The sequence below is a fragment of the Aquarana catesbeiana genome, linkage group LG07 (assembly GCF_042186555.1).
Source record: "Aquarana catesbeiana isolate 2022-GZ linkage group LG07, ASM4218655v1, whole genome shotgun sequence".
Lineage (NCBI taxonomy): Eukaryota > Metazoa > Chordata > Amphibia > Anura > Ranidae > Aquarana > Aquarana catesbeiana.
The window spans coordinates 210,367,323-210,393,342 of record NC_133330.1 but is presented as its reverse complement, the minus strand read 5'-3'; the positions used below and the strand labels follow the sequence as shown (position 1 = coordinate 210,393,342).

Genomic DNA, 26,020 nt, shown 5'->3' with positions numbered 1-26,020 from the left:
AACACATATCAAACAGAAGTATAATTGTATCTCTACATGTTTCGCTATTCACGGCTTCTTCAGGAGATTCTGTTACAATAAACTCTGTATGCATAGACTGATCACTATAATAGAAAAATATACAAATCAGAGAAAACCACAATTTAGAAAAAACATACAATACAAACAACAATCCTAAATTTTAGTATCATAAACTGATAAACAGTGAACAGTAAGCATGTTCTGACCATGGCACCAACCTTCAAAGTTTCAAAAATACAATCATCAAACAGTTGTGGAAAGGCACGCAGGGCCATTTGGGAGCATCATAGAGAAGGGTAATAGGCTGGGGAGAACTGAAAGTCCATCTGGATTGAAGGTAAATATGCAAAAACATAAACATAAATGAATATTTGGACGTTTGGACATTTCATTCTCTTCAACAATATTTTTGTTTTCGACCGCTCCCACTACCTCCAGGTGCAGGGGGTTGCGATGGGGACCAAATGTGCCCCATCGTATACCAACCTGTACCTGGGGGGTAGGAGCAGGAGATTTTTTCCTTGGATTACATTTTCTGCCAATTTTGAAAGGGTGTTGTTATGGAGAAGATTCATAGATGACATTTTTGTCATCTGGCTGGGAATGAGGGATGAACTAACGCATTTCCTGAAGAAGTTGGAATCAAATACTTACAACTTGAAATTCACTTTATCTTCTGACCAAAAGTCTATTGATTTTTTGGACATTACAATTTTTTACCAATTCAGACGGTACTCTTGGTTCATTGGTACCACTAGCCGGCAATACTATTTTACATGCCACTAGTTCGCATCCTGACTCTCTAATACAGAGTATACCTTACAGTTAGTATTTGCGACTTAGGAGAAACTGTAGTGTGGATGAGGACTATAAGCGGGAGGCTAAGGCACTTCAAATTCGTCTTCTAAATAGAGGATATACCAAGATTTGCCTAAAAAAAGCTTATCGGAGAGTAGAACAGAAGGATCGAAAACGTTTAATCCACTCTAAAAAGTCTCTAAAAGTGGACAACCTGTACGTCTTATTACCAGATTTGCTGGGGAAAGTAAAAAGGTTAGCGGAATTGTTCAAAAATATTGGTATTTACTTGCTATGGATGAAATTTTGTCTAAATATGAAGGGGAAAATCCTCAAATCACCTAAAGCAAATCAAGATCAATTAGTACATAGCTATCTTTGTCCTAGAACGAATACTAAACGTAAAAGAACCTATGCCTCTGGAAGATGCAACTTCTGCCATTAACTTACCAATACTGCAGAGGTGATTCTTCCTAATGGCCAAGTCTACAAACCAAATTTTTTTGTTGACTGTAGTTTACTACATGAAGTGTGTATGTAATGCATTTTATGTGGGTAAAACCAAAAGGCCCTTTTTCCACAGGATAAGAGATTATGTCAAGTTATTAAATAAAAAAAAGATGGAAACTCCGATCAGCAAGCACATGGGGCTTTATCGTGCCTTCGATGCCTCAAAGATGCAATTTTTTGCATTAGAACATGTACCAGATTGTGGTAAGGGTGGGGATATAGACAAAATACTTCTTCAATGAGAATCCAAATGGATACACAACTTATCTGCTACTGTGCATCCAGGCCTGAATGAGTCTTTGAGCTTCAATTTATTAAATTATTAAAATGAATATTTCTCTGTCTTAATTATTTCTTGTGGATTTTCAATTGTTAAATTGAGGTTGTATTTACTTCATTTATAGTTTGGACTGATTTTGCTCTGAACAGTGTGTATGTCTGACTGTTCACGGCACCCTATTATTAATGATTGAGAATTTTTTTTTTTTTCTGATTTAGAAATGTTTTTGAATTCTGATTCCACCTTTCATGGATATTTATCATGGTTTCTGATGTTGGAGGTTTGGCTGTGGGCTAGATGCATCATATGGACACCCAAGGAGTTTATCCAATTGGGTGAACGCCACCTTAGCTGGTTCTCTCTTGGGTCCCTGTTTTATATTATTTATTCTTTCCAACTGGTTGGGCTTCTAGCTCCTTTTTTTGTTCCATCCTCGCATTATTTGATGTTTCCTCCTCCTGGCTACCATAGGTTTTCCATCTTGCTTTAGAGGAAGTGGAAGGATTACTCTATGCGATCCTCCACTTCCTCCTTTGCTCCCTTGGCTGCTGTGATGTCACTTCCGGCGCGCCGGAAAGGATGGAAGTTTAATTTCCTATGTGACTGGTCTCTGGTCTAATCCAGCCAATTGTGTGTCCTCAGACTATGTTTTGGCACCGATTTTTTGGCGCCAAACAGTCTGGAGGGGGGTATAAAAGGAAGTAATCTTCCGTCACTGTTAGATTCGGTCCATGGAAGGAGGCATGCTGCCTAAGGCTCCAGAAAACAATAGGTAAAGATTAATTTGGACTTTGCTACTTCTGTTTTCATCCAAAAATTGTTTTTTTTATTGCAACTTTGTTTTTGTATTTCTTTTTAAGGGAAGTTTGGAACACTTTGAGAATCTTTCTAGATTCAAAAAATCTATTTTTCTCCCTTGTTTGCAAATGGAGCAATTGTAACCTGCTGGTGATATCAAGACCTTGATTGGTTCTGAAAAAATGTATTGAGGTAGGCTCTTATTATAAGGGAGTGTGCTTTTGCACCCCCCCTCTTTTTTTTCTCTCAAATATTCATTTATGTTTATGTTTTTGCATATTTACCTTCAATTCAGATGGACTTTCAGTTCTTCCCAGTCTATTACCCTTCTCTATGATGCTCCCAAATGGCCCTGCATGCCTTTCCACAACTGTTTGATGATTGTATTTTTGAAACTTTGAAGGTTGGTGCTGTGGTCAGAACATACTTACTGTTCACTGTTTATCAGTTTATGATACTAAAATTTAGGATTGTTGCTGGTTGTTTTGTATTGTATGTTTTTTCTAAATTGTGGTTTTCTCTGATTTGTATATTTTTCTATTATAGTGATCAGTCTATGCATACAGAGTTTATTGTAACAAAATCTCCTGAAGAAGCCGTGAATGGGAAAACATGTAGAGATACAATTATACTTCTGTTTGATATTGGTTTTACTTTTTTTACCTATGTATTTTTAATCTAATAAATATTTTCTATTTTTCTAATCTTTGTTTATGTTTGCACTTGAAAAGTCCCAATTCCTCCTTTTCTATGTTATCTTATTGGCTAAAAGTTCACTGGTGGCTCATGACGCATAACAGCTTTATTGCCAATCACAGCGTCTTTTTACAATCTATTCCCTTATATAGCTTGTGGTTTTACGGCCTTAAGCAGTTAGCAATCACTTTATTACTAAAAACATGTTAAAGCAATGTGTCCTTAGAAACCATTTTAAAAATCAGTCTCCATTTTAGATGCAATAGTCACATAATAAACATTAAAACTTTTCCAACACTATTACACTTTTGAAGGCCCTGAAGCACAGAGAACATTGGAATTACCCACAAAATGACCCCATTGTCATGTACCAGACTGGAGGCTGAGGTAACGAGAGGGCTCCCCTTGTGGCTGAGTGCAGAGTACCTCTTGAGTTGGTGACAGAGGATGCTATTCCCAGAGATGCACAGGTTGCCTGCAGATGAAGTTGGCTGATGGTTCCAGACACCCTGGAGCAGAGAAGGTGGTCACAGCCAATGATTCTCTGGAGATACTGGCGGATCTTGAAAGATGGGTAAGCAGAAAGCAAAATCAGAAGCCAGGCCTAGGGTCAAACACAGTCAGTCAGGAGCAGAGGCAGGAAGCATAGTCGAGATCAAGCTGGGGTCAAACACAGGATGTGAATCTGAAAGAATCTGAAATAGGCAGAAGCAGGTCTGTGAAGCAAGGCGGGTTCAGAGCCAGGAGAGAAGCCAGAGCAGGTCACGGTAAGCCAGGTCGGTAACAGGTAACAGAAGCACAAGGCACAGGGACACAGGATACAAGCCTGATGATAATCCAGCAATTTGTGATAGCCACTGGTGTCCTTATATAGGCCAGTAAACACTGGTAATTATCAAGTTTTGCATGCGCACGCTTGCTGTCGCATGCCGATCACTAATGCGCATGCGCAAAATAGAATGGCCATATTGGATATTGGCATATCTGCCAGTTCTTCGCTGGATTTTTCCCTGACACCCATTTTAGAAAGCAAACACCCCAACGTAAATTCTATGAGGCATTATGAGTCTTTTTTTTTTTTTTTTACACAAAGTTGTCAATTTATGATATTTCTAAAACATAGCATGTACATAGCAAAAAGTACCCCCAAAAATACATTCTGCTACTTGTCCTGAGTATGGTGATACCACATGTGTGACACTTTTACACAGACTGGCCACATACAGAGGCCCAACATTGAAGTAGTAACTTCAGGCGTTCTAGGAGCATAAATTACACATCTAATTTAATTCCTACCTATCACAATTTTGAAAGTCCTGGAGCACCAGGACAGTGGAATTACCCAGAAAATTACCCCATTTTAGAAAGAAAACACCCCAAGGTATATTCTATGAGGCATGGACTGCAGATAGGTACACGGGTACTCAGATGGGCTGGTGACAGGTACTTGGTTACTCCGATGGGCTGGTGACAGGTACTCGGGTACTCTGATGGGCTGGTGACTGGTACTCGGGTACTCTAAAGGGGTGGTGACAGGTACTCAGGTACTCTGAGGGGTTGGTGACAGGTACTCGGGTACTCTGATGGACTGGTGACAGGTACTCGGGTAATCTGAGGGACTGGTGACAGGTACTCTGATGGGCTGGTGACAGGTACTCTGATGGGCTGGTGAGAGGTACTCAGATCGGCTGGTGGTCAGGTACTCAGATGGGCTGGTGACAGGTACTCGGGTACTATGATGGGCTGGTGACATGTACTGAGATAGGCTGGTGACAGGTTCTCAGGTACTCTGATGGGCTGGTGACAGATACTCGGGTAATCTGAGGGGTTGTGACACGTACTCGGGTACTCTGATGGGCTGGTGACAGGTTCTCAGGTGCTCTGATGGGCTGGTGACAGGTACTCGGGTAATCTGAGAGGCTGGTGACAGGTACTCTTATGGGCTGGTGACAGGTACTCTGATGGGCTGGTGAGAGGTACTCAGATCGGCTGGTGGCCAGGTCCTCAGATGGGCTGGTGACAGGTACTCAGGTACTCATATGGGCTGGTGACAGGTACTCAGGTACTCTGATGAGCTGGTGACAGGCACTCGGATACTCTGATGGGGTGGTGACAGGTACTCGGGTACTCTGATGGGCTGGTGACAGGTACTCAGGTACTCATATGGGCTGGTGACAGGTACTCAGGTACTCTGATGAGCTGGTGACAGGCACTCGGATACTCTGATGGGCTGGTGACAGGTACTCGGGTACTCTGATGGGCTGGTGACAGGTACTCGGGTACTCTGAGGGGTTGTGACAGGCACTCGGGTACTCTGATGGGCTGGTGACAGGTACTCGGGTAATCTGATGGGCTGGTGACAGGTATTCTGATGGGCTGGTGACAGGAACTCTGATGGGCTAGTGACAGGTACTCAGATGGGCTGGTGACAGGTACTTGGGTACTATGATGGGCTGATGACAGGTACTCAGATGGGCTGGTGACAAGTACCAAGATGGGCTGGTGACAGGTACTCGGGTACTCTGATGGGCTGGTGACAGGTACTCGGGTACTCTGATGGGCTGGTGACAGGTACTCGGGTACTCTGAGAGGTTATGACAGGTACTCGGGTACTCTGATGGGCTGGTGACAGGTACTCGGGTAATCTGATGGGCTGGTGACAGGTACTCTGATGGGCTGGTGACAGGTACTCAGATGAGCTGGTGACAGGTACTTGGGTACTATGATGGGCTGATGACAGGTACTCAGATGGGCTGGTGACAGGTACTTGGGTACTATGATGGGCTGATGACAGGTACTCAGATGGGCTGGTGACAAGTACCAAGATGGGCTGGTGACAGGTACTCGGGTACTCTGATGGGCTGGTGACAGGTACTCGGGTACTCTGATGGGCTGGTGACAGGTACTCGGGTACTCTGAGAGGTTATGACAGGTACTCGGGTACTCTGATGGGCTGGTGACAGGTACTCGGGTAATCTGATGGGCTGGTGACAGGTACTCTGATGGGCTGGTGACAGGTACTCAGATGAGCTGGTGACAGGTACTTGGGTACTATGATGGGCTGATGACAGGTACTCAGGTACTCAGATGGGCTGGTGACAGGTGCCCGGGTACCCTGATGGGCTAGTGACAGGTACTCGGGTACTCTGATAATCAAGTGAAACCCACCCACCTGGGTGGAGAGAAAGTGCTGCTAGCCCAAAATATGATTGCTTTTAAAAATTGCTCCCAAGGGCCTATAGGCAGCTAGAAAAAGTTGGACTAAATAGAATATATCAAAAAAGTTATTTATTGCATACAGAATTATGAAAAAAACACATGAATTAAAAACTACATGAGCTCTGGTATGCATGCTATCCAAACATGAGATGTCAATGTTACAAATGTAGATAATAAAAAAGTTTCCAATGTTGGATCGGGAGGTCAGGAGATAGGAGTTGCAGGAAAAGAAGGGGGAGTGATAATAAGGTATGTATGTGGATCCCTTTGGATGATACCTGTATGCCCTTCCAGGTAGTTGCTGTGGCGGTGACAGAGGGCAGAAAGGAGCGAGGAGCATGAAAGTTCATCCAGAGCGCTGCCAGAAGTAGATAGAGGGGTTGCGTGGTTGTTGTGGATTCAATCTGGAGCCAGGAGGGTGTAGGGTGAGATGTCCACCAACGTTTAGCTTGATCCAGGGTGACTGCCTTATGCCGTGTACACACGGTTGGAATTTCCGACAACAAATGTTCAATGTGAGCTCGTTGTTGGAATATCCGACCGTGTGTAGGCTCCATCGGACATTTTCTGTCGGAATTTCCGGCAACAAAAATTTGAGAGCTGGATCTCAAATTTTCCGGCAACAAAATCTGTTGTAAATCCCGAGCATGTGTACACAATTTTGAAGCACAAAATTCCACGCATGCTCTGAATCATGTATGAGACGGAAGCACTCGGTCTGGTAAAATTAGCATTCATAATGGCGATAGCACATTCGTCACGCTGCAAATTTTTAAATCTTTTAATGCACCGCATTTTCTTCTTCTTTATAATGCTAGAATAATTAAGTTGTTTTGCTGATGATGTTCACACAGACTTCTAACAAACTGATTTCTTTATTATTTCTTGTGATCTCATGAATCATGTTTATAATTTTTTTGCCAGATCTACAGAATAATGTTTATATTTTTTTTTCTAGTGATCTACTTTTTTTTTATTAAGATCTCCTGATTTTTTTTTTGTTTTTGTTTTTTTTCTAGTGATCTCCATAATATTTTTATTCGTTTTATGTGTCAAGTTACTACAACACCATTATTACCTTGTATTTTTTACCTCAAAGAGATCGGTTGGTGTTGGTGTCCCTTGTTAATTTGACATTGTATTTTTGAAATGTACCTGCCTACTCACAAACAAACTGTCCTTTTTTAACTAAAACACATAGCTAAGTATTTGTGATAAAAAACGTTTATTAGGGGTCATAACAAAATAAAGAGGAAGGCAATGCTGGATAAACTGGCACACATCAACTATTTGATAGGCAAAATTGGTAGCCTGAGTAGTCCATTTAATAGGGAGCACAATCCGGTCCAGGGCTCTGAGAGATCAGGAGCAGCAGCAGATGACATATATGTCCCCAGGCTGTGGTCATACCACAGCCTGCGTCTTTTGTCAGACCAGACTAAACCCAGGCCACCACACTCTTGTCTTCCTTCCACGCTTGCTTCCACGCTTGCTTCCGGGCTGTGGCTCTGGTGTAGGAGTTGTGGCAGGAGGTGGAGGAGGTGGAGGATGAGGAGGATAGTCCAACTCACATAGGTAGGTTTTGCTTGTGAGTTTGCTCCTCAACCCCTTATTTAGGGCCAGATAGATCACTTCCTCACAAAAGAGGTGTTGGTCCACCTCCAGTTCCTGAATTTTGCTGGCTACCATGCAGGCATAGGCCTTTTGAATATTGGGGGTGGTTCTGAGGGCCGCAGTAGCCTTCCGAATCAAAGAAAACGCTGACTCCTGCACGTTCCTCCCCTTCCTGGTCCTTTTTGTTGGAAGGCGGAAGGGAGGAACCTGGGATGCTGTCTGGCTACTGGGCCCCGGCCACCTCCTGGCTGGCACTTTCCTCCGCCACCTCCTGGCTGCCACTTTCCCCCGCCACCTCCTGGCTGCCACTTTTCACAGCCTCCTCCACCTCCTGGCTGCCACTTTCCACAGCCTCCTTCTGGCTGAGGCTTTCCTGTGTATGAAAATGGGACATAGTTTTAGTTTATTGATCATCAATCAAACACAATTTTGAGAAATATGTTAAACAATGCTATACCTGACTCAAGCTGGACTCCTCCACATCTTCTTCCTGGGTGGAAGGCCCAGGTTGGATGTCGGAAGGCTCAGCTGGGGTGGAAGGAAGCGTGGAAGGAAGGGTTGAGAGTGATGGCCTGATTTCAGTCTGATCTGACAGAAATTGTTGTCTGTCGTAGTACCACAGCCTGGGGACATAAATGTCATCTGCTGCTGCTCCTGATCCTCATGGAATCCTGGACCTTCTTGCGCTCCCTATTATATGTGCTCTTCAGGTCACCAATTTTGGCCTTCAAATAGTTGTTTGCCTGTGGGGATCTGCAGCTTCACCAATTCAAGCAATCAATCCAGCGCTGCCTGCTTCTTTATTTTATTAGTATAAAAGGGGTGTTTTACCTGCCACAGACAGGACAGCTCTCTGTACATATCAATGAATTGGGGAGGAAGCTGTGATCATTGAATCAATCCATTTTCTCTTCAAGACACAACACAAGACAAACCCTAATGTCCGACTAAACTCTCCTAATCTTGTCCCAATATAGGCCTCAATCTATAAGCAGTATAGGCCACTGATGCCCCAAGTTAAAATTGCACCTCCGTTATCACGATCAGCGCTTACGCTACTCCGTCCTCCGCTCACAGATTGTACGTATGACGCACACGTGTTATGCTTTATATACACTGTGCATGCGTGAAAATCCGCCCGCCCCGACCTTCTTTCTAGTATATTCCCCGCCCCTTCTCTTTCGGTGCAGTGGGAGAGCACATGGCGAAGAAAGAGCAAGTGCATGCAGAGGAGAGCAGCAATTAGGAGGACGACGAAAGCCTGTAACCACAAACGTCCTGATCCCGGAGGAGATTTAAGGCCTCAAATGTGTCCTTTGTAGAGATGGTGGAGATGGTGGACATCTTGAAGAGGGCTGACTATGATGGGAAGCATGGACCTTACCCAAACCCAAATGTCAGAAAGGCCAAGATCATGGCTTAAGTTGTGAAAAGTCTGCAGAAGAATTTTGGGGTACGGCGATCCAAGGATCAACTGAGGAAATGATGGTCAGACCTCAAATTGAGGGAGCAGGATCAGTACAGAAGAATCAAGAGAGTGCTGCAAAAAAGTAACTATTTGGTCATGTGTTCCTATTATTATTATTACGTTCGTGCTGGTCCATGTGCTTTTCTTTACTGTTGTACAGTTTAAAATGGCAAGTTTCAGGTTCGTGGGCACAGTAATCGTTCATAGTAAACATCATTCGTTCGCTCACTAATACAATGTTTTTGGCAGATGCAGGTTAACTACATTTGTTCATGCCTATTTGTATTAAAATAAGTTTAGTACATTGTTGTCTAGATGGGTTTGTAACTAGAATGAAATGCAAACTTGATTCGGTGTAAGGAGAGAACCCTCAGCAGCTGTTTACACATCTGGACGCAGGAGCACTAGCGTGGGACACCAGAACAAACTTTTTAGAGTGTCCTACACAGGTGATCCAGTGGATACTAGGGGTGTCTCCATGTGTCAAACTTGCACAAAACAGGTAAGTATTCCAGCTTTAGAAAGGGAAAAAAATAATGTCTTCTGCTTGGAACTCTGCCAAAACAGACAATTGTATGACACTTCCATGCAATGTTTCATATTCATATTTCTGGCCTCAAATATCTGTGTGCTAAGTATACCTTTTTTTTAATTCACATAGGGGAGAAAAGAATCGGGACATCAGAGGATACCAGGGACCCCCAACCTCATAAAGAAGGGGAAGTCACCACACCACAACCTCAGGATGTGGAGGAAGGAGAGGTTTATGAAGTGGGTGAAGTAGTAACCACAACAGGTGAGTGTCTGAGACCACAGCTTCAGGTAATAGATGTATGCCTGCATATTTATAATACATGGTGTTTTTTTTTATTTTAGGTGATGTGGATGTTGTGGAAAAAGAATCTCATGTCACAAGTGCAAGGGCACAGATCCTCATCGGTGAGATAATGGTGTGCAATTGTGATTTATAGAAGATCAAGGAAGACATCAATGATGTGGAAAAAAGACTCAAAAACATATTATTTCAGTTTAAAATAAAAATTTATTTTAAAAATGTTTATCAAACATTTGCTGGCATATCAATGGCCCCCCTACCCGCGAAGTATTCCATATATTTTTGACGGACCTCGTGGGCGCTTTGGGGGGGCAAGCCAGGACTGCCAGCTTCAAGCGCCGTCAGGGTTGTTGTTTGTTCTGGAAATCCGGCCTCAGGCCCAACTGAGGCCACATAGTTGGAAGCATTTCTCCTGAGAAAGTTGTATAGAATGCAGCATGCAAGTATTATTTGGTTTAGTTTATATTCCGCCATGTTGATTGGCATCAGGAATAGGCGGAACCGGCTGGCCATTATGTCGAAAGCATTCTCCACCACTCTTCTGGCTCTGGCCAGCCAGTAGTTAAAAACCCTCTGGTCTGTGGTGAGGGTCCTCATCAGGAAAGTTTGCAATTCCTGTGGCATTGAAGGAAACTGTGGAGTGAGACAAGAAAAAAATAAATTAGTACATTTGCACATAACATTGTAAGCAGATTAGACACAAACATTGGCCAACATAAGTATAAAACATTTATTTTAGGAGTATTTAAAGACAAAAATATAAGATCCACTTATCAGATTCCTCACCCCCTCTGATGGCCCATTGTAAAAATTTCAGGGTGGGGGGGTGTTTTGGACAGGTAACCCTCTCCACTTCATTGAGAGCTAAATGCATAAATAATTGTGTTTTACTTTGGCCAGCTGAATAGGAAAATAATGATGAATCTGCGCAATGGGGGTAGGTAAAAAAGTGGTTCAGAACTGCTGTCTCCACAAATGCAATCACCACCGAAGTAGAAAAAGCTGAACCGAGAAGAAATTAGGTGTGGGTGCGGCACTGTTCTGGTTTTATGGCAAAGTGTTATGACACTGTGATAACAGGTTAAAGTCACCTCTGATAGGTGAGTGAAAGTGTAAAAATGCTGGTTGATAAAAATTCTTGAAAAACTTTATCCCAAAAAAGAAGTAACAACCAAAAGTGATTTTGCATAAAAATAGAAATAGAAAATGATGTATATGTAATTTGCTTCAGACAGTTGCTGATCCTATGCAACTCACTGTCTACCATGTGATGCTGTTATATCAAAATATGCCCATGTATTCATACCGTGCATTGATATAAAGTGCTAAGGTGAGTGGAAGGGAAAAAGGAAGTAGGGGAGAGAGAGGGAAATGGAAGGGAAAGGGGGGAGGGGGAAAATGCAGTCAATGGTAAAGTGACTTGTGCTCAAAATAACAAGTGTGAGCGCCGGTTCACATTAGAAGCGGCACGACTTGCAGGTCGCCTCACCGAGGCGACCTGCACACGACTGCCGCGGCGACTTGCAAGACGACTTCTGTATAGAAGTCTATGCAAGTCGCCCCCAAAGTAGTACAGGAACCTTTCTTCTAAGTCGGAACGACTTGCGTCGCTCCGATTAGAATGGTTCCATTGTACAGAACGGGAGGCGACTTGTCAGGCGGCTAGGTCGCCTGACAAGTCGCCCCCGTGTGAACCGAACCTGAATCAGAAAAAACAATGTTGCTTTGAATAGCCTTAATTAGAGTGCACAGGTGATAGTTATGCTTGAAAGCTTGTTCCTCTTGGTAAACAATATTACTCAATACAATCTTCTTATTCCAGTGTTCATTAGTGACAGTGCTTGATATTCGTGCTCTTACTGTGCAAACACTCACCAGATACTTTCACCCCTGCAGGGGTATTGCGCGGTCACAGTTTATGCCACTGTGCAGCAGTTCCTGGCAATCCTGGATCATGTTATGTTAACATAAAAGAGAAGGGGTGCTCATAGCGTAAAAACGTTTAAAACCTTTATTCCAAAAGTAACAGAATGGTACTCACATTATACAAGTTCAATTCAAGCCTAAAAGATCTGAGTTTAAACCGTCAAACAATCCTGTATTCGTTGGGAGATGACCAACGTCGTGCGTCATCTCCCAACGAATACAGGATTGTTTGACGGTTTTATTACTTCTTACTTTGGCCAGCCCCTCCTTACTTACACTATTAGCAGCCCACTGGACAGGTAAGAAGTGTCATAATACAAAAATATGAATACACATTGTCCAAATTAAAGCACATTTTTACATTCTGTAATTACCTATCAAGATAATGGGAGAACAAAACTTTAAATAGCACCATTTGAAAGTATTCGGGAAGGCCCTTTCACTACATGCTTTGGTGAATTCATCCATAAATATGAACACAAAAGAGGTAGGTATAGTGTGTATGGGTTTGGCAAAGTCAGCAGATAGAGTATTGGTATCGGTTGACTTAGCGGTTGGGGGGAGGGAGGGTTCCAAATGAGTCTGGGACCCTAAAAAAAGCCTCTTGCCCTCTGCCTGAATTTAGGGACAAAAATAACATTTGTACACATTTTAGGGGGTGTTTAAAGTAAAGCACTACTATGGAGCTGACAAAATACATTGTTAAGTGACTAGGCTAGGTATTTATGGGCCCAGGATAGCATGCTGGGGAGGTTAGTGAAGGTAAATATGCATGAAGGATGAAAAGGAGCATTAAAAACTTCCAGCATGCATGAGGACAAAGAGGACATTCACAGCATATTACAATCATGGTAATTAGGGAATGATAAAATAAATACAATACAATAGCAAACATTAAATACACAGACTGTGATTTTAAAGGAGAAAACTTACCCTAATATAGTCCTTCTGCAGGACCTGAATGATGGCAGAACAGGTCTCTGTAATAATGATTCCCATAGCATGGGGGGAGATGTCTGTTGAGAACTTGTTGTCCTGCAGACTTCTCCCTGTCGCCAAGTACCGCAACGTGGCGACGAGCCTTTGCTCGGGAGTGATGGCTTGCCGCATGCAGGTGTCCTGCTTGGTAATATAAGGAGACAGCAAAGCCAACAAATGGTGAAAAACGGGGTCCGTCATCCTGAGATAATTCCTGAAATCATCAGGATTATTCTCCAACAAAGGCATGTGCGAGAATTGGTCACGCTGGAGCAACCAATTCTTCATCCATGAACTCCTCCCCACCCTGTTCATGGACCGGGCTTGGGTCAAAGTATGAACCCCAACACCAAGCCAACGCATAGCACGAACTCTATGACGAATACGTAACTGCAACATGGCTTCAAAACGGTCGACTGGTCAAAACGAACTAACAGAACGCACTGAAAATCAGAAAGGCCTGAGAAGAGTGACCTGAAAATCAGAAATGAGCAGACAAGAACGCACTGAAAATCAAATACGTACTAGAAATAGCATGTACTGAAAACCAGATGCGAACTGACTACCTGTACTGAAAACCAGATACGAACCCACAAGCACAAACTGAAGAGCGGAAACGATTGGAAAAGCACGAGGCTGAAAGTCGCAAATCGTCTCTCACCAAACTTCTACTAACATAAGATTAGCAGAAGGAGCCCAAAGGGTGGCGCACTGGCTATTGAACCTCCCTTTTCTAGTGCCGTCATACGTGTTGTACGTCAACGCATTCTTTGCAATCGGAATTTCCGACAACATTTGTGTGACCGTGTGTATGCAAGACAAGTTTGAGGCAACATGCGTCGGAAATAAATCCAGGATTTTGTTGTCAGAATGTCCAATCGTGTGTACGTGGCATTATAGTATCTTTTGATATTGGGAGCTCCCAGGCCAGCATAGGCTGTGGGGGTGCTCAGTAGAGAGGATTTTAGCCTGGGTTTGTGAGCTGCCCATATAAAGTTGTTGATAATGTTTTGGATTTTGGCTAAGTCGATTGGTAGGATTGGTATTGTCAGCGTCCTAAAAAAGTAAAGAACATGGAGAAGAAGGAACATCTTGGCAAGAGCAATTCTTCTAGCCCAGGATGCTCTGATGATGAACATAGATGAACTGATAGATTGGAGTTTCTGGAACAGAGTGGTAAGATTTGTGCGAAGGAGCATAGAGGAGATGGATGCGAGTTGGATGCCCAGATGTGTCAAGGTTAAGTTGGGAGCCCAGGAGAAAGGGGAAAGTTTTGAGTGAGGTCGGGAGTGAGATCCCGATCATGGAAGATTTAGAATGATTCAATTTATATAAAGAGATCTTGGTGAAGTCCTCAAGTACTTGGCAGAGTGGGGGAAGGGAGCGCAATTTGTCTGTGGGTGAGATGATAATGTCATCTGCATATAATCCAATTTTATGAGGGGTATTTTCTACTGAAATTCGGGAGATGAGATGATTGGATCAAATTGCCTGGGCCAGAGGTTCAATCACCAAGGCAAATATCAGGGGTGGGAGTGGGCACCCCTGACGAGTGCCATTGGTGATCGGGAATGCATCGGAGAGGATGCCTGTGGTCCATACTTTTGCGCTGGGGGTAGAGTAGAGACTCAATATAGCTTGCAAGAATTTACTTTCAATACCAAATTTTTTCAGTACTGCGTGCAGGTACTCCAAGTGTACCCTATCCAACGCCTTCTCTGCACCAAGGGAGATCAGCAGAGAAGGCATTTAATGATGTTTGACCCAGTGTGTAAGATCCACATAACGTCTGGTTCTGTCTGAGGCCTGGTGATGTGGAATGAAGCCTACCTGGTCTGAATGGATAAGTTGGGGCATGTGTTGGGGAGGTGAGTTGCTGGTAATTTGGTGTACAGTTTGAGGTCGGTATTAAGGAGGGGGATAGGATGGTAGTTGGCTGGTTTGTGGGGGATTTGCCAGGTTTGGGGATGGTGGTGACAATGGCTTCATGTGATTCAGATGAGATTTCTCCTGTGGCTAAGAACCTATTGTGGGAGTTGCAAAGATGGGGTACGAGTTGCTTGTGATATGTTTTATAATATTCATTTCTAAAGCCATCAGATCCTGGGGCCTTGTGTAGGGGAAGGGTTTTTATGGCATCCTGGAGTTCTTAACGTGAGAAAGGTTGAGCTAGGGCTTCTAGGTGTTTTGAAGTTAGTCGTAGGAGATGCAAGTTGTATAGTTTGGAATAAAAGGAGCCAAAGTTGTTAGCTACATCTTTGGTGTTGGTGAGTCGTTGGCCCCGGTCATCTAAAAGAAAGGGAATTTTGGATTGTGCTGCCCTGCGCTTATATTGCTGAGCTAAGATTTTCCCTGCCTTGTTTCCTTGGGAATACCATGTGAGTCTTAACTTTGTCAAGTAAAAGTCAAAACCATTATGTAGGTAAGAACTGAGTTCAGTACGGAGTTTGCAGGGCTCAGTGAGAGGGGCTTGTGAGGGGGTTTGTTTGTGGCGTGTTTCTAGGGATCTTCTGTTTTCTAAGAATGTATTAATGGTAGCGTTGCGCTTCTTTTTCTCCTGGGCCCCCAACTTCAACAGTATTCCTCGAATGACACATTCTTGAGAATTCCAAAGGGTGATATTGTTCAATAGAGTCAGAGTTGAGAGTAAAGAAATCACCAATCGCGGCTCTGACCTGTTCCCGATCTCCTTAGTGATCTAAGGAGATCGGGGAACAGGTGATCTTAGTGATACATTGATCTATACTTACAACCTATAGTTCAACAGTTACCGTAATTTATTAGAGATGGTTCGCACCTCTTGGAGCTTTTGGCGCCATATAGGTGGGAATCCACTTGCACATGGCTCTCTAGATGTCACTTTACTATACACCTCTATTCCACACCAATTTGGCTTACAAGCTTTGGAATTCTTTCTCGCCCAGGACCCAGTGCTAAATCCCAGACAGGCTGCATTCATTTTGGAGGCCACCAATTTTTGTTTGCGTCACAACTATTTTGACTTTGATGGCGAGTTCATCCTACAATTACAGGGGACCGCTATGGGAGCCAACTTTGCTCCCTCTTATGCTAATTTAGCAATGGGATATTGGGAAAAAAACTATATTTGGCAAAATAATCCCTATTCAGCCAATATCATCTTTTTTGGGTGTTATATTGTTGATCTAATCGTGATCTGGGACGGCCCTGCAGATCTGATTATCTCGTTTGTCAAACGTTGTAATCACAATTCATATGGATTAGCATTTACCCATGTTTTCGATTCCACCATCCTGACTTTTCTAGAATTAGAATTAAGTCAGGCAGATGGAAATATTATTGCCTGAAATTATACAAAACCGAGAGCCGGCAATTCCTATCTACATTTTCAAAGTTGTCATTATCCTAAGTGGATCAAGAATATACCCAAAGGGCAGTTCTGTCGTTAAAGACAGAACTGTACTTTGGATACCGACTATGCAGCATCCAGCATTCCATTTAAAAAGAAATTTGCAGACAAACAATATCCCAAAGAATTGGTAGATGAAGCATGTGCCCTATACTCAAAGGAAAACCTGCTAGAACTGAAAAAAGTAAGATTGATCTTTCAACCAGATTCATCACCACCTTCCATTTTCAGTACAGAAAGATGGAAAATATAATGAGTAAGCACTGGAGTATTTTTTTTTTAAATCAGATTTTTTTTATTTATAAAGCATAGGAAGATAAAAAACTCTTCCTTAAAACAAAAACAAAAACATACATCAAATTACATTGCCAAGGACATATTATTATCTAAATGTACAACCAATCGGATTGCTTCTCCTGCATAATGTACACACAGCACCCCATATGGACAGAAAAACAGAGAATTGTTGACATTTTTGCAGATTTATTAAAAAATAAAAACTGAAATATCACATGGTCTTAAGTATTCAGACCCTTTGCTCAGTATTTAGTAGAAGCGCCCTTTTGATCTAATACAGCCATGAGTCTTTTTGGGAAAGATGCAACAAGTTTTTCACACCTGGATTTGGGGATCCTTTGCCATTCCTCCTTGCAGATCCTCTCCAGTTCTGTCAGGTTGGATGGTAAACGTTGGTGGACTGCCATTTTTAGGTCTCTCCAGAGATGCTCAATTGGGTTTAAGTCAGGGCTCTGGCTGGGCCATTCAAGAACAGTCACGGTGTCACGTACCTGGTAGGTAGAGCCCGGAATGCAGGGAACGGCCTCTCGTTTACCTCTGACTCGGGAACTCCTGGTAGTGATGACAGGGGCTCGAGAGTGCAAAGGGGCACAAGTGCCTGACTGGAAAACTGGAGCAGAGGGCTGGGTCCTGTAGTCAGCTGGGAGGTGTCTTGTAGACCGGCAGCAGGATGCAGACAGCAGGGAGATGTCTTGTAGACCGGCAGCAGGATGCAGACAGCAGGGAGGTGTCTTGTAGTCCAGCAGCAGGATGCAGACAGCAGGGAGGTGTCTTGTAGTCCAGCAGCAAGATGCAGACAGCAGGGAGGTGTCTTGTAGTCCAGCAGCAGGATGCAGACAGCAGGGAGGTGTCTTGTAGACCGGCAGCAGGATGCAGACAGCAGGGAGGAGTCTTGTAGTCCAGCAAAAGGATGTAGACAGCAGGGTACAGGCAGACCGGGACAAAACACAGGCGGGCAGATCAGGTACAGAAGGGCAATCCAGAAGAATAGTCAAAGTCCAAAGCTGAGATCGGGTCAGGCAGCAAACAGGGTAGTCAAGAACAGTCCAAACAGGTAACAGGTTTCAGGGTACAGATCACAAGTAATAAAGCGGCAGGGGTCTTCAGGAACGCTGTAGACAGGACAGCAAGGCAGCAATGGAACAGTCCCATTTTTATAGTACATCTTTGGCGCCAAGTGCTGTCATAGGGGGCGCGCGCGCGCCGCTATTAGCACTATTGAGCATGCGCGTGCGCCGAATGGCACTTCTGTGCACAGGCATCCTTTTAATCTTTCTATTGCTAGAACGCTTGCAGGAAGTCTTTTCCTGACACACAGAGTTGTTGTGAAGCCACTCCTTCATTATTTTAGCTGTGTGCTTAGGGTCATTGTCTTGTTGGAAGGTAAACCTTCAGCCCAGTCTGAGGTCCTGAGCACTCCGGAGAAGGTTTTCGTCCAGGATTTCCCTGTACTTGGCCGCATTCATCTTTCCCTCGATTGCAACCAGTCGTCCTGTCCCTGCAGCTGAAAAACACCCCCACAGCATGATGCTGCCACCACCATGCTTCACTGTTGGGACTGTATTGGACAGGTGATGAGCAGTGCCTGGTTTTCTCCACACATACTGCTTAGAATTAAGGCCAAAAAGTTCTATCTTGGTCTCATCAGACCAGAGAATCTTATTTCTCACCATCTTGAAGTCCTTCAGGTGTTTTTTTAGCAAACTCCATGTGGGCTTTCATGTGTCTTGCACTGTGGAGAGGCTTCCGTCGGGCCACTCTGCCATAAAGCCCAAACTGGTGGAGGGCTGCAGTGATGGTTGACTTTCTACAACTTTCTCCATCTCCCGACTGCATCTCTGGAGCTCAGCCACAGTGATCTTTGGGTTCTTCTTTACCTCTCTCACCAAGGCTCTTCTCCATCAATAGCTCAGTTTGGCCAGACGGCCAGCTCTAGGAAGGTTTCTGGTTGTCCCAAACGTCTTCCATTTAAGGATTATGGAGGCCACTGTGCTCTTAGGAACCTTAAGTGCAGCAGAATTTTTTTAACCTTGGCCAGATCTGTGCTTTGCCACAATTTTGTCTCTGAGCTCTTCAGGCAGTTCCTTTGACCTCATGATTCTCATTTGCTCTGACATGCACTGTGAGCTGTAAGGTCTTATATAGACAGGTGTGTGGCTTTCCTAATCAAGTCCAATCAGTATAATCAAAAACAGCTGGACTCAAATGAAGCTGTAGAACCATCTTAAGGATGATCAGAAGAAATGGACAGCACCTGAGTTAAATATATGAGTGTCACAGCAAAGGGTCTGAATACTTAGGACCATGTGATATTTCAGTTTTTCCTTTTTAATAAATCTGCAAAAATGTCAACAATTCTGTGTTCTTCTGTCAATATGTGGTGCTGTGTGTACATTAATGAAGAAAAAAAATTAACTTAAATGATTTTAGCAAATGGCTGCAATATAACAAAGAGTGAAAAATTTAAGGGGTGTGAATACTTTCCGTCCCCACTGTACATTATTTCTTCCATATATATATATGGGGGTGGCGGGTTCGTAGCCCAGTAAGTATGTGACCATTCCTCCTCCCTCTTTTTCCCCTTCCTTCTCCCCCAACCCCGCCTCCCCCCTCTCTTCTCCATTTCCCCCCCCCTTCCTCCCATCTCTCCTTCACCTTTGTCCCCCCCTTCCCTACTGATCATGTTCATCATTATATTTCACTAATTATTTTGATTATTATGTATGCTAGTATATGTGCACATACATGCAAATTCTGACTATGTATATTCCCCATTTATCATTCTGACCATCATGAGTGTTACTATATGTGCACATATATGCATATTGTGCACGTAATAGTAGCCTTCAGCTATAGATATATATATTTTTTTCTTATACATATGGCCTGAATTTTTTTTTTTTTTACATACATACAGAGAGAGAGCTCTTGCAGTAGTCCAGATGGCACACCAAGGGGAGATGAAATCACAGATGAAGCCGTCCAAGAATGGTGTGGGTTCCAGAAATAGGGAACATAGTGGGGAGGACGTTAGAGCCGGTCATCAGCTGTGCTGAAGTGTCAACAATACCTTGTATGGCGTCCGTGATGTAGGGGTAACACGGGCGTGTAATCGGAGCCAAAACGAGGTTTGGAAGGCAAACACAGCGTGGCGCCAGACAGTGACGTCACTACTGTGCGACGCGTTTCCGAGTCAGCTCACTATAGGTGGAGAGAATAGCGGCACTCCTTTGTCAACTCATCCATGTCGGACAGGATGTGATGCCAAGCATATATGGACTTGCTGCTACCTGTAGTCCTCCTTCCTCTCTTCAGCCCGGAGATGTACCTGTATTCCACATCTGTTTTTTATGTGAGTGGATATTGCTTTTATAATTAAATTGTTATTGATACATATTCAGTGGTGCCCCCCTTCCTTGTTTTTTCTCCTAACTCATTGGACCTGGCTTCCGGTCCTTTATGGTGGCAGCCCTGATAGACTCCTTGTATACACATATATACATCTATATATATCTATATATATATATATATATATATAGATATATCTATATATATATATATATTTTGCCATTGGATTGAACAGTTGACTGAGGTACCACTGCATTGCGCCTTTTTTACTTGTTTAATCCTTAGTGCCGAGTAGAGAAGAGTTAAGTTGCCACATTTTGTGGAATGTGTTGGAAGAGGGTGTAAATAGAGTGATGGATACGGGAGCGTGGTCGGACCACGAGATCACTCCAATGGAGGAGAGGGTGACGTGTTGTAACAGCACCTTGGAGATCAGAAACAGGTCAAACCTTGAGTAGGTCTTTTGAGAGTAAGAGTAGAAAAAATAGTCCCTCTCTGTGCTGTGTTGACATCTCCATGGGTCAAAATAATCTTCCAAAAGTAAACGAAAGGAGAGGGCTGTGGACATTTTCCTCTTTGAGTTGGAAGTGTCTAAAGTAGGGTCAACTACGTAATTGAAGTCACCACATAATACAATTTGGTCTTTGGGGTAATGTTGGATATTTTGTAAGATCGTTTGTAGAAGGACTTGTGAGGCATAAAGGTTAACAATTATCAGTGTCCTGTTGTTAAAGGAGGCCGACAGTATTACGAACCTGCCAGAGGGATCTTGTTCGACATGTGATAAGGTAAAGGATACCGAGGAGCGAACTGCAATCATAACCTCTCTCACTGTTTTATCAGCCCGAGAGTGATAAATGTGGGGGAAGTGTTTGTGGGTACATTGTGGTGGGTTAATTGAGGAAAAGTGTGTTTCTTGGACACATAGTATGTCAGTATGTTGAGCTACAGCTTTTCGCCATAATAGGGATCGTTTGAAGGGCTGTTAAGTCCTTTAGCCTTTTAAAGTTTAATTTTGAGAGACATTGCTGAAGGAATGGTAGATGTCAAAATGGCACAGAAAAATTATAAGGACTTGTTGATATCGGAATGCACTATATGAACAAGAAAACCAAAGGTACAAATACAGTGGTTACCAGCAAACAATGTATGAAAAAGAATAGCGTTAACAGAATAGCTATGTATGCTGTAGAACAGGTGTAGGCAACCCCGGCCCTCCAGCTGTGGTGAAACTACAAATCCCATCATTCCTCTGCCTCTAAGAGTCATGCCTGTGATTGTCAGGGTCTTGCAATGTCTCATTGGACTTGTCGTTTCAAAACAGCTGGAGGGCCAAGGTTGCCTTCTCCTGCTGTAGAAGCTGCATAAACAATTCAACAATGCAATTAGAAAAATAACTAGAATGCTTTAAGAGGAAAAACAACCTGAGGGGTGCCATGTGCTTTGCACACTGCGGCAGTGGGGTGGGAAAAGAGTACCAACGTGATAGCTGCTTCTTCACTAATTTACGAGTAATACATCCAGCAAAAGGTATAAGTGTCCGTGGTAGGGCACTTATTTGTAAGTGCAGGTGGTGACCTAGGGCACATCCCTGATGGCCCACATATTAGTGATTTTAGATGACTGCTTGTTAGTGGGAGTTTTAGGTGGTGGGTTAGGGATTATGCCCCAGTTATAGAGTTGTTTAATACCATCTTTAGGGGTTAGGATGGAGATTTGTTGATTTTGAAAGGTGACCAGTATGTTGGTAGGAAACCTCCACTTGTATGTGATCTTGTGCTCCATGAGTATTGTAGTGACCGGCACGAACTATTTACATACCTGTGATAAGTTTGGAGAAAGGTTCAGGAAGAGTGTGCATGGACCTAGCCGCCCTCATGATGTGCTCCTTAGCCTGGAAAAAATGGACACGGGCTACGATGTCCCTGGGAAGGGAGGCTGCGAGGTGCTGTGGCTTTTGGATCCTGTGGGCCCGGTCTATGAGCATGTCCTGAGTGGTAATGGACGGTAGGAATTTAGGAAAAGTTGGTGCAGATAAGGTACTATTTCAGCAGTAGATATGGCTTCTGGCACCCCCTAATTTTTATGTTATTCTGCCTGGAGTGGTCCTCCAGGTTGGCAATTTTCAGGTGGAGTTGTTGTATAGCCTCAGAGTGTTCATCCTGTATATCCACTACAGTATTGTGGGCTGCGGTGGCTGTTGACAAATGCTGCTCAGTTGGTTCAGTGCAGTCTTCCAAGTGATCAAGTCTATCATCTAAATTCTCTCTGCATGTCAGCTTGTAATGATAGCAGCATTGCTTTGAGAGAGGGTTCTGAGGCAGGGTTGTCAGAAGTTGTGAATGCAGCTACAGAATGTGTGGGGAGAGCATCAGTCATGGGACAACAAGCCCCAGCACTGTGCTTCTTCACAGGAGGAGGCTTGGCAGATGAGTGTGACGGGGAGAGAGCTGAGTGCTTACCTCTGTCAGAGGGAGAGGAGTCAGTGTGTGGATGCAGCTCCAGCGTCTCATCCATGACTGATACTGCATCCTCGCTGGGCTCAGGCTGTGTGGGCGGCGGCGGCGGGTCGCCGTGATCTTGGGCGGTGCCATCTTGGGCCGGAGGCTGTGCAGGCTGCATGTAGTAGCTCAGGAGCCGGCGTGATCTCCGTAATTGGGATCGCTTGCGGGACATAATCCGGGGGTGATGTCGTGCTGTTCTCCCCTATTCAGAGGGGGATAGGCTCGGATGGGCTGCTGGATGGTGCTGTAAAGCTATGTGGAGGAGCGGAGCTCCGTGTTCAGGTGGCTATCATCTTCCGCAGCCAGGCCACAACCCTCCTTTTACGAATGTTTTGGATGTGTACATTAACATGTGTGGAGAATGTAGTTTGACAATTTTTTATAAATTATAATGTTGACAACTTACCTATAATTTCATGTTACATATTCTGTTGGGTCCATAATAGTGGCTTTCATGTTTTAAAAAACGGAAAATTTATATCAAATACTTACCGTAATTTTCCTTTCCTGATAGGCTCCATGGCAGCATATGTGTGGGTAGGCTCTGCCTCCATAACTACCCAATAGGACCTCCTCTCCCATAAATCTTTGCTCTAGGCTGCTATCCATGTTCCGTAACTAGCCTACTCCAGACATTTGGGAGGGACTCCTGCTGCCATGGAGCCTATCAGGAAAGGAAAATTACGGTAAGTATTTGATATAAATTTTCCGTTTTCCTGACAGGCTCCATGGCAGCATACGTGTGGGAAATAACTCGCCCAAAAATACACACGGGCGGGCAAAAATGTTTGAGCAAAGAAACCAAATTTATTTTACATTGTCAACCGACAATACTTGTAAACCAAAATTAATGGATGACAGAGCAGCAGGCTCAACACAGTAGTGAGAAACAAATGTGTTAATAGAAGACCAGGAAGCCGCTTTACAAATGATTTCAGGCGCGACATGCCGGGAAGCTGCCCACGAGGTCGAGATACTCCTGGTCGAATGAGCTGTCACTGCCTCTGGAGGAGCCAAGCCCTTTGCCTTGTATGCCCTCTGAATGGTCTGCACAATCCAAGAAGAAATTGATCTGACCGAAGCTCGCATTCCCTTGTTTTTACCATGGAGAAGAATGAAAAGGAATTCCGTTTGTCTGAATGGAGCCGTGACCTCCAGATATTGCTTTAGAGTGTGGCCTACGTCAAGTGGATGAACATCCTGATCATCCGTTGTTCTGAAAGTAGGAAGTATAATCTCTTGATTTTAATGAAAAACTGAGGTCACTTTAGGGTTTGACCCAAGCATGGGAATCAACACTACCCTGTCTGGAAAGAAGGTTAGGAAAGGTTCTTCTGAACCTAGACTTCTAGCCGACACTCTTTTAGCCGATGTCACAGCTACTAAGAAGGTGGTCTTGAGCGTGAGATCTCTCATGGAAAGAGGTTTGTCAGGATCTGATCCGAGATTGGAGAGAAAATCCAAGACAATAGGAAGGTCCCATTTGGGAAACCTAGGTCTTCTTTGAGGTTTAAGCCTGATAGCTCCTTTAAAGAATTGACGGACTAATGTGTGATTAGCCCAAGATACCTCTGTGAAGGCCGAGATGGCTGAAACTTGAACTCTTAGTGAGCTGACTGCTAAAGATAGGTCCAGTCCTGATTGGAGAAAACTTAGAATGTCCTGTACTGCTGGAGAATTACACGGATTTGACAGGGAAGACATATGATCAGAGAATTTAGACCAAATCCGTTCGTATACTCTGTTCGTACTTCCCCTCCGGGCACTAAGAAGAGTTGGAATAGCTTCTTCCGGACAACCTAGAGATTCAAGCCTTTCCCTCTCAAGAACCACACCCTGAGGTGTAGGCAAGATGGGCATGGGTGTAACGTCGAGCCTTGCGACAGTAGATCCGGCCTGAGAGGAAGGGGAGCTGGGTCTTGATAACTCAGGAGCGATAACAGAGGAAACCACGGCCTGTTGGGCCAGAAAGGAATCACTGCAATGATCTCCACCTTCTCTGTTCTGAGCCTCCGGAGGAATTGAAGAATCACCGGTACCGGAGGGAAGGCATAAGCCTTCTGAAACTTCCATTGATCTGAGAGAGCATCTATCCCGTAAGCCTGAGGGTCTCTGAACCTCGAATAATATCTGGGCATTTTGTGATTGCATGGAGAAGCAAATAAATCGACCTCTGGAAGTACTCCCAGGGTCAGAAGCCACTCGAACACCTCCTCTGTGGAGAGACCACTCGTTGTTGTCCATTTGCACTTGCGAGAGGAAGTCCGCCTGTACATTTTGAATCCCCGGAATGTAAACTGCCGAGTTGTTAGACAAATACTTCTGAGCCCAGCTCATTATTGGCTCCACTTCCTGCAGCAGAGACCAGCTGTGAGTTCCACCTTGCTTCTTTATGTAAGCCACCGCGGTTGTATTGTCCAACCTTAGCATCACAGATGACCCTACTATTAGATGGCGAAATGACAGGAGTGCCTGAAAGGCAGCCCTCAGCTCCAGAATGTTGGATACAATCCCTCGAGCAGGGAAAATCCATTGGCCTTGCGCCACTTCTGAAAGGCAGTGAGCACCCCAACCTCGATTGCTGGCATCCGAAGTTAACGTGACCCATGAGATTGGCATGATTGAATGGTGATTGCGCACATTCTTCCCTTGAAGCCACCAAAGGAGAGACGTCCTCATGGATGACGTAAGGTGTATGCGCTGGACTTGGCTGGAAGAATCCCATTGTTAAAGGAACCCTTTTTGGAAGGGTCGTGTATGCCATTGGGCCCACTTCACCATAGGAATGGTAGCTGTCATAGTGCCAATTACTTTCAGTCATTGGAGAGCGGAGAGGTGAGACGACGCAAGGGCTGCGTGTAATCTGTCTCGAATCACTCCAATCTTCTCCTCTGGAAGGGAGATGGTGCCTTCCAATGTGTTGAAGTGAGCCCCTAGAAACACCAGAGATTGTGTTGGCTCTAGATGGCTCTTCTCTAGATTCAGAAGCCACCCGAATTCCTGCAGTGTGGAGATGACTAAGCTCCTGTGCTCTAACAGTTGATCTTTGTTCTGAGTTAGGAGAAGTAGGTCGTCTAAATAGTGGTGGAGACGAACCCCCTTGATACGAAGTAGAGCCACAACAGACAACAGGACCTTTGAGAAGACCCGAGGTGATGTTGTTAGGCCGAAGGGTAGACATGTGAACTGCAGATGCTGATTGCCTACCGCAAAGCGGAGGAATTGTTGAAACTCTGTTGCCACTGGCACGTGAAAGTATGCATCGTTCAGATCGATTGAAATCATCCAATCTCCCAGATGTATTGATTGCTGGATCGTAATTAAAGACTCCATTTTGATT

General features: G+C 44.1%; 1 protein-coding gene across 4 annotated transcripts in view; it reads left to right on the top strand.

The window, feature by feature from the left end:
• LOC141103425 (pancreatic alpha-amylase-like) overlaps window positions 1-26,020 on the top strand; it is a 155,904-nt gene that overhangs the window by 63,997 nt on the left and 65,887 nt on the right. For 2 of the 4 annotated variants that reach the window (XM_073593003.1, XM_073593001.1), the window contains exon 4: window positions 20,911-20,964. The exons of the other annotated variants lie outside the window; for them this stretch is intronic. In XM_073593003.1, coding sequence (XP_073449104.1) covers window positions 20,911-20,964 — 54 coding nt within the window. The remainder of the gene's footprint in view (window positions 1-20,910; window positions 20,965-26,020) is intronic. 4 annotated transcript variants of the gene reach the window in all.